Source organism: Haliotis rufescens, unplaced genomic scaffold, assembly GCF_023055435.1.
Source record: "Haliotis rufescens isolate VD_foot unplaced genomic scaffold, xgHalRufe1.0.p SCAF_20, whole genome shotgun sequence".
NCBI classification, from domain to species: Eukaryota; Metazoa; Mollusca; class Gastropoda; order Lepetellida; family Haliotidae; genus Haliotis; species Haliotis rufescens.
Window position 1 is genome coordinate 9,222,147 of NW_025963891.1, and position 9,271 is coordinate 9,231,417.

Genomic DNA, 9,271 nt, shown 5'->3' on the forward strand with positions numbered 1-9,271 from the left:
CACATAGTCGAAGCACTGTCGGTGCGCAGCAAAAGTGATGGGTGAAAATATGAGAATATAACTAGCTTCGCAGCACTGCTCTAGTGCGTGGAACCCCTTGGGCGTATACCTTTGTTGCAAGTGACATCAGTAATATTAATGTAAGGCAGCTGACTTGTTTACAGAACGCACAAAAGCGACTAGTTTATATTTTTTCTGACGATGACTGCGCAGAAGGAGTTGAATGGAAAACACTTCGAAAGTCAAGATGGAGCTGTTCGCTTGTTTGTTGTTTAACGTCGCACTCATGCATATTCCAGCTATAGGACGGCGGCCTGTAAATAATAAAGTTAAAAAACTAAACCTGTAATGCCGTATTTATGAACGGCTACGTATAATTGAGGCCATGCTTGTTAACGGTCTCTCTGTATGGATGTTTTCAGACTTGCATTGTGTTGTCAGGTTCATGGTTAGACAGATACATACCCAGTAGTTGGTACTATCAGCCACAGACCACAACGCCCAGTTCGGTGAGACAGTCATTGAGGCCACTCATCGTTACGGCAAGCGCACCGTCTTCCATTATTCGCTTGTATTGTTTGTTTGTTGTTTAACGCAAGACTCACAATATTCCAGTTATAATCGGGTCTTGACCAGACAATCCAGTGATTGACATCATGAGCATCGATCCACGCATTTGGAATACGATGACATGCTTCAATCTAGTCAGCGAGCCTGACCAACCGATCTCGTTAGTCGCCTTTTCCGGCAAGCAAGGGTTGCTGAAGACCTTTTTTACCACGAATCTTCACGGATGTGGGGCCACGGGTGGCCTAGTCGTCTAAGGCGCCGCAATTCGCTGTGCAGAGTTGCGTCCCTAAAGAACGCCAGAGATCTATGATTGTGGGCTCGAATCCCGTTTCGCCCCGATTATGTTCATAGGTTTGTCAGCATCATACCCGTGCTCGTGGGTTTCACCGAAGTGGTAAACGTCTGAGACCTGCATCACTTCGGGCTTTCCTCCCACATTAAGTTGACACGCCGTGATATAACTGGAATACTGTTAAAAGCGGCGTTAAACTCACTCACTCACTCACTCACTCACTCACGGATGTGGTCTTCTATTATAAACCCGGTTGTAAGAGAGTAAGTTTAAATTAGTGATGCAGGAACGTGCATATTTCTTGGAACTAAGTGTACACATGCTGCCTAATTAACTAAAACAGTGAGTGAGTATGGTATTACGCAGCTTTTACCAATATTCCAGTAATACCATGGCGGGGGACACCAGAAATGGTCTTCCCATTTTGACCCAAGTGGGGAATTGAACGCGGGTCTTCGGCTTGACGTGCGAACGCTGTAACAACTATGCCACACCATCGCCCCGCCTAACTAAAAGAACAAAAGTGACCACTGTTTTTGAATCAATGAGAATCAAAATGAACTGTGTTGACGTGAAAACAGCACAGCTTGCTATGGCAGCAATGTGTATCTTAGAAGGCGTCACCTGGAAAAATTCAATAAAATCGGTAAAAGGTCAGTAGTTTGTATAAAGCAATATTGAACACACAGAGTTTCGGGCGTGCCCAAGGGACGCAACTCTGTACAGCGGATTGTGGCGCCAAACACAGCGAATTGTGTCGACCATCCCCGGAGGTGTGTGGTATCATGTACACTGTGTTCGAGCACCACGCATGGTACATCTACCATGCACCCGGAAGGACTGGTTGACAACGAATGTATATTACCCCCATAATTTTCGCCCGTTTATCTTAAACGTCTTCACCAGTATGGGTAGAGAACATTTTCACGGACATCTTGACAATAAGTGAAATCGGATATTAACGTGGCACTCAATTATAATCCGTATTTAAATCGATTAAGTTATCGAATCTTGACCAGACACGAGAGTGACTTATGTCATGTCACGCTGGGACACCGAGCCAGACCATCAGATCAATTATGAGATTCTATCGCCGGAGACCTATTGGAACTTGACTAGGACTGATCCCCCACTGGGTTGGATTATAGTTGGTGAGGTGAAATAGGGTTTAACGTCGCGTCCAAGAATATTGCACTTATGTAGCGACGTGCATGCACGCGTGTGTGCGTAGCTGCTTGTGCTAGTCCGGACCGATGCCGATTCATAGTCCTAGCACACTGGGATACCATGCCGCAGTTTAACACGACTATCCCACTCAGATACAGAATACTGACTCCGCGGTCAGGCCTTGTTTTAGCCCCTTAAAGACGAGCTCCAGACAGGGTAACAACAAGTCACATCTTGTAACGTCTTTTGGTATGACGCGGCCGGAGATCGAACCCCGGGACTTCCGCTATCTGGGCGTACGCTCTACCACTAGACCATGGAGGCGGTCGTATTATCGGAAATTAGTTCAAGTGTATGGTATACATTACGAAGGGTAGCATACACTTGATGAAACATAATGCATACCATATAATGCACAGTTTGAAATGCATAGTTCTTGATGTATTTGTATGGTATCCGTGGTATATAAACATGGTATACAATGTATGACATATATGAAAAATTAGTGCGTTGTACAGTTTACATTTGGATGGTTGTACGCTTAAGACGTGAATAACAATAAAGATCGTTCTAGTTTCAAGAAAATCAGTAAATACGCTATCCCATCACTGGATTGTCTGGTCCATCACTTGATTGTCTGGTCACGACGTGATTGGCAGGAGTACTCCTGTGTGGTGTTAGGCAACAAACAAGCACTTCCTTTTTTATGCAAATTGTGAAATTATGATTTTCTTTGTGATCCATTCATATCACTGCGATTTTATCTTTTACATCCAAAATATATCTAGGCGGATAATCGAGACTGCTTATTTACTGGTGTTGGAGTTTTATATTGTAACAGCTTGTATATAATGCATGGTGACCAAGTGACGCATAAACACGAACTGCCTATTATCTAACGCACAGGACAATAAAAATTTAATAAAATATATTGCATACTACAGTGAACATGGTGTATGGTACACGATACATATCATGTAATAAAAGCATAACATGCACGGTGCAAACCGAATGATATATAGGGCGTAGGTGTATATAAAATCACACCAAAATGTCGAAAACTGATTCCATGGAAAGTGTGTATGTTCAAGTGATGTTATTCTCTGGTACTGGAACAGACAGCGGAAATTCTATGCCAAAGAACGAGATGTTTGTGAACGGCTAAGAGTTGTGTTACGCATCGCGCATGTTTGGTCTGTTTAAAAAACAAACTGAGACTGACTTGAGGAGGCAGAGCACTGCATCAGCATCTTCATCTTACGGAATGACCTTTTCTTTAGTATGTGTGCGATATCTCCTCACTTTCAACTGTATTGTTCGGTAGTTTCATGATGTACGCGTTGTGTCAAGGGCTCCATTTCCTTATTGCGTAGTTCCAGCGTCGAGGATGGAGAACAAGTCTTAGACAATATGATTAATACCTCGATAAGATGATTGAAATAAATATAAATTATCACCGACTTGTAATGTTCGTGGTGAGACAGCTCGATGGGAAACGTTGTCGTGACGTCGCCTTTCTTGTCACCTAAATACCATCTATTAGATTAGATTAGTACAGTTTTAATTATTTTTAATCTATAATGACTCAAAGCAAGATGGCTGACAATGACTATGTTGCAATGCATCTGCATCAGATATATGCTCTTGCATCCGCACGCGGTTATTTAAGTTAATTACTGTTATCAGCTCGGCATGAGACCTCAACGTAGCTCATCACTGTCCACAGCGGGATATGCTGTCGGCTTCACTGTGCTAGCGATGCATTTGCCAACAGCTTGTCGTGATGTCTGTCAAAAATACCATTGTGTCGGCGTGTGTGAAATTGTGTGATTTGTAATTGATGTGTCAGGAGGCTCGGTTAGAGACAGTCCTTTTCACATGTTCAGACGCGTTCATGAACATTGTGAGATACCACATCACGGAGGATGTACTTAATTGTGACATGACATCCTTGCTTGTTTGTTACATGGTGATGATTTATTCTTCTAACAGTGCAATTAAGTGACACTGGTAAATTAACCAGACATCAGCCGTCCACTAAATGTCTTGTAAGCAACTCAACAAGATATATGCAAAGAACAAGAAGAGCAGCTCCACAGCATATATGTACCAGAATAGCAACGCCAGAACATCTATGCACTGAACCAGAACAGCAACACCAGAACACCTATGTACCAGAGCCAGAACAGCAACACCAGAACACCTATGTACCAGAGCCAGAACAGCAACACCAGAACATCTACGTACCAGAACAGCAACACCAGAACATCTATGTACCAGAACAGCAACACCAGAACACCTATGTACCAGAACCAGAACAGCAACACCAGAACATCTACGTACCAGAACAGCAACACCAGAACATCTATGTACCAGATCCAGAACAGCAACTCCAGAACATATATGCACCAGACCAGCAACTCCAGAACATATATGCACAGAACCAGAAGAGGAACACCAGAACACCTATCAACCAGAGCAGCAACATCAGAACACCTATGTACCAGAACAGCAGCACCAGAACACCTATGTACCAAAAGAGCCACACCAGAACACCTATGTACCAGAACAGCAACACCAGAACACCTATGTACCAGAAGAGCCACACCAGAACATATATGCACCAGAACAGCAACACCAGAACATCTATGTGCCAGAAGAGCAACATCAGAACACGCGCATGTCTGGTCTGTTTGAAAAACAAACTGAGACTGACTTGAGGACGCAGAGCACTACATCGGCAGCTTCATCTTACGGAATGACCTTTTCTTTAGTATGTGTGCGATATCTCCTCACTTTCATCTGTATTGGGGGGCACGGGTGGTCCAGTCGTCAAAGGCGCAGCGATTCGCTGTGCAGAGTTGCGTCCCTTAGGCACGCCAGAAACCTATGATTGTGGGCTCGAATCCCGGTTCGCCCCGATTATGTTTCTAGGTTTGTCAGCACCATACCCGTGCTCGTGGGTTTCACTGAATTGGTAAACGTCTAAGACCTGCATCACTTCGATCTTTCCTCCAACATTAAGCTGACACGCCGTGATATGACTGGAATACTGTTAAAAGCGGCTTTAAACCCAACTCACTCACTCATCTGAACATCTATACACAAGATCAGCAACTCCAGAACATATATGCACCAGACCAGCAACGCCGGAACATCTATGCACAGAACCAGAAGAGCAACACCAGAACATCTATGTACCAGAACCAGAACAGCAACACCAGAACACCTATGTACCAGAACAGCAACACCAGAACACATATGTACCAGAACATCAACACCAGAACACCTATTAACCAGAACAGCAACATCAGAACATATATGCACCAAACAGCAACACCGGAACATCTATGTACCAGAAAAGCAACACCAGAACATATATGCACCAGACCAGCAACACCAGAACACCTATCAACCAGAACAGCAACACCAGAACATCTATGTACCAGAACCAGAACAGCCACACCAGAACACCTATGTACCAGAAGCAGAACAGCAACACCAGAACATATATGTCTAAACAGCAACACCAGAACATATTTGTACCAAACAGCAACACCAGAACATCTTTGTACCAGAACAGCAACACCAGAACATATATGTACCAAACAGCAACACCAGAACATATATGTACCAAACAGCAACACCAGAACATCTTTGTACCAGAACAGCAAGACCAGAACATCTATGCACCCGACCAGCAACACCAGAACATCTATGCACCAGAACAGCAACACCATAACACCCATGCGCTAGAACAGCAATGCCGGGACACCACAGCTAAAACCATGCTATAAAATCAATGTCGGCACATAAATACATATCATCTATGCCAGATGTATAACAAAACATACTTATCAGGGCATTCTCGGAAACCAGTTCCAGTGTGTTGGACCTGCATTGTTCCTCCATGTGTACGGTTATTAACTCTGAACCAGCTCTACAATTCACACATGAATCCCCCGCAATTCTACCCACCTGCAAATAAGTAATTCTACAGAAAATGAGACCTCCGCTGTCACATATGTTACATCATATAATTAAACAAGTCTGTGATATTCAATTTTTATTCATTGCATAGATCAGTGATGAATATTGTGCTACACAACACTCCTAGTTATAAACCATGACGGTTGACGTTTGATAAGATGTGGTTGGATTTCAAGCCAAGAAGAGTTACTTCCCTTCGATCGTATATTTTTTTCCTTTAACGTCACAAATGCAATGTTCTTATGGCACCAATCGGAAACCGATTTCGTATCAATATACGTATGACTAATGAAGAGTTGGAAGATACATAAACGCAATACGGTTGACATTAAAGTCACTCTAAATGAGTAGAACTGAAGAGATCACAGTTACTATCGGATGTGCCCCCTATTGTCTTCAACACACGCCCGCCCACGACACCCTGTAGAGTTAGACGTCGGATCACGTCAAGCTGTGATCACGATATTGCTGGAATATTGGAAAAAACCAATATATTCCAGATGTGGTGCAAAGACGTAGGGAAGCATTATCTGTTGGCAAAAGTGGCTTATATATCAGAGAACGTATTTTTATCAAATACTTACACCGCTGATCAGTACGTACTTCCATCTGCTCTTTTTCTGGAATGAAGTCAGGATGAGGCAGAGATGTCTCACGGCTTGGGGCGTCAACCGAGGGGTTTAAGAAAGCGTAGACTAACACCTGATACTGCAGTGATCTAGACTTGCCAAACATTATAGACTTTCATGGGCTGTATTTGATATATATTTCTATCAGGGTCTGTAAGACAGACTAAAGAAAGCGTTGTGCTATTAAGTGTATATTCGTATGAAACTAGTTTCCGAAGGGGTCAGTTTGATTTTGAAAGTGTAATATGAAATTAATGAATGTTAGTTTGTTTTAAATTCCGTATATGTACAGAAGTCATTTCAGAAGAAAAAAATAATAACATATCCCATGTCAAAGTCACCAAGGTGGGGTTCGAAAACGTATGCGCACTGATGTTGTTTGCTCTCGTAAAGTTTCACGGGTGAAAGGGAAGTGGAGTTATCTCCCTTACATTAACAGTCGCGTTGGGTACCTGAGTTATTTGTTGAGGCAAAACAAGGCTACAGTCTAACACATCCGGGTGACACCTGCAGCTATTGTAATCCACATTATGAATAATTGTTTCAACATTAACACCGATTTCTAATACAAATATAGAAGATAATATCACATAATATTTCCGTAAATACCCAGTTCAGTACGTATATTGTTTATTTGTTGTTTAACGACGCAATATTCCTTATATATGACGGCGGTCTGTATATAATCGAGTCTGGACCAGACAATCCAGTGATTGACATCGTCAGCATCGTTCCACGCAATTGGGATACGATGACAAGTATCAACCAAGTCAGCGAGTCTAACCACCCGATCCCGTTAGTCGCTTCTTACGACAAGCATAGTCGCCTCTTACGGCAAGCATATGTTGCCGAAGAGCATCGTATTGTCACGGGCATAATATGATCATTTATCATATAATGGGTAGGTTTCTGGGCAGGATAAAGCCAACGGATAAAAACGATATCCGTTGGGGTCATATCCGGATAGATATCACGTAGTGACTACTTTCAGTGTTTATAAACAAACATTGCGTCGCCCTTGTCATTCGGCAATCGAGTCAGAATTAACCATCGGGAATCTGGATAAACTACAGAGATAATTGATATCATTATCAAAAGAACAATCTAATATACTTAAAATCAGTGTCTAACTGTGACGTCGCTAAGGCATTTTATAGGTTTTGGCAATTTTGGAGATATACGAACACAATTTTGCGAGGGCACTAGGCCTATCCAAGCGGGATCAGTAGCCATATCTGTGCTTGTAGACCTCTGCGGCTTGAAACCTTTTCCACAAATTAAAATAGTTGGATTTGGCCGAAATATGTTTGACTTTTTGCCTTGTTTCGTTTTGTCGCGGTGTGTACATCTGTTTGCACTTCTTAACGTTATGACAGGACAGGCCGACTGTCAAAAACGTCTGATCGTGGCCATGACGTCTCATAGACTAGGGTTAGAGTAGTTTCCCTTTGACAAAGGGCAGTAACTCTAGCAGACAGACCGATGGATTGCTGCGAAATGCAAGTAAAAACAATTGTTGTTTTGCGTATATGTTGCTTCGCCACTGTATAAGAAACAGATTTCAGTTGGAACTATATTGGCCACTGTCACTGTCCGACTGACACATCACTTACCCTGTGACGTAATAAATGTTAATGCGCGCATTCCAGGAAAGCTCGCAATGTTTAGGTAATGTTTGTGAGAGAGGGAAAGCGATTTTCAAGCACAGAATTAAAGAATGAAATTATATGATAAAGAGGTTATCACGCTTGTGTGTTTGGGGATGGTAAATATCCTGTATTAGGAATAAACACTATGTATTTAGCTCCCCAAACACACTCGCGTGATAACCTCTATATCTTGAACTGTTCTCCAAAGAACATTGTCAGAAGATATTTCACGACAAACTCTAGACATTCCAAATACAGACATCGTCTAAAACAGATTAATGTTTCAAGATGCCATGAAGCGGCCAGGGGATAAGGATGGTCTGAACCAGTCTACATGTTATTAAGTAATAGGTATTAATCACAAAATTAAAGGCAGCCACTTCAAGGAATATGAACTCGTTATTTTATTTTATTTTGAAACGATGTATTTTATTCTAGGCATTATGTTGGAGTTTAAAGACTCACTAAAATATCGCAAACGTTCTCCAAAGAACATTTTTAGAAGATATTTTACGACAAACTCAAGACATTCCAAATACAGACATCGTCTAAAACAGATTAATGTTTCAAGATGCCATGAAGCGGCCAGAGGATAAGGATGGTCTGAACCAGTCTACATGTTATTAAGTAATAGGTATTAATCACAAAATTAAAGGCAGCCACTTCAAGGAATATGAACTCGTTATTTTATTTTATTTTGAAACGATGTATTTTATTCTAGGCATTATGTTGGAGTTTAAAGACTCACTAAAATATCGCAAACGTTCTCCAAAGAACATTTTTAGAAGATATTTTACGACAAACTCAAGACATTCCAAATACAGACATCGTCTAAAACAGATTAATGTTTCAAGATGCCATGAAGCGGCCAGAGGATAAGGATGGTCTGAACCAGTCTACATGTTATTAAGTAATACGTATTAATCACAAAATTAAAGGCAGCCACTTCAAGGAATATGAACTCGTTATTTTAT

General features: G+C 41.8%; 1 protein-coding gene across 1 annotated transcript; it reads left to right on the forward strand.

Annotated features, from left to right (window-relative positions):
* Positions 1–4,098: 4,098 nt before the first annotated feature.
* LOC124133239 (RNA polymerase II degradation factor 1-like) lies at positions 4,099–4,749 on the forward strand. Its single transcript, XM_048401005.1, has one exon. The coding sequence runs from the start codon at positions 4,099–4,101 to the stop codon at positions 4,747–4,749; it is 651 nt and encodes a 216-aa protein (XP_048256962.1).
* The last annotated feature ends 4,522 nt before the right edge of the window (positions 4,750–9,271 follow it).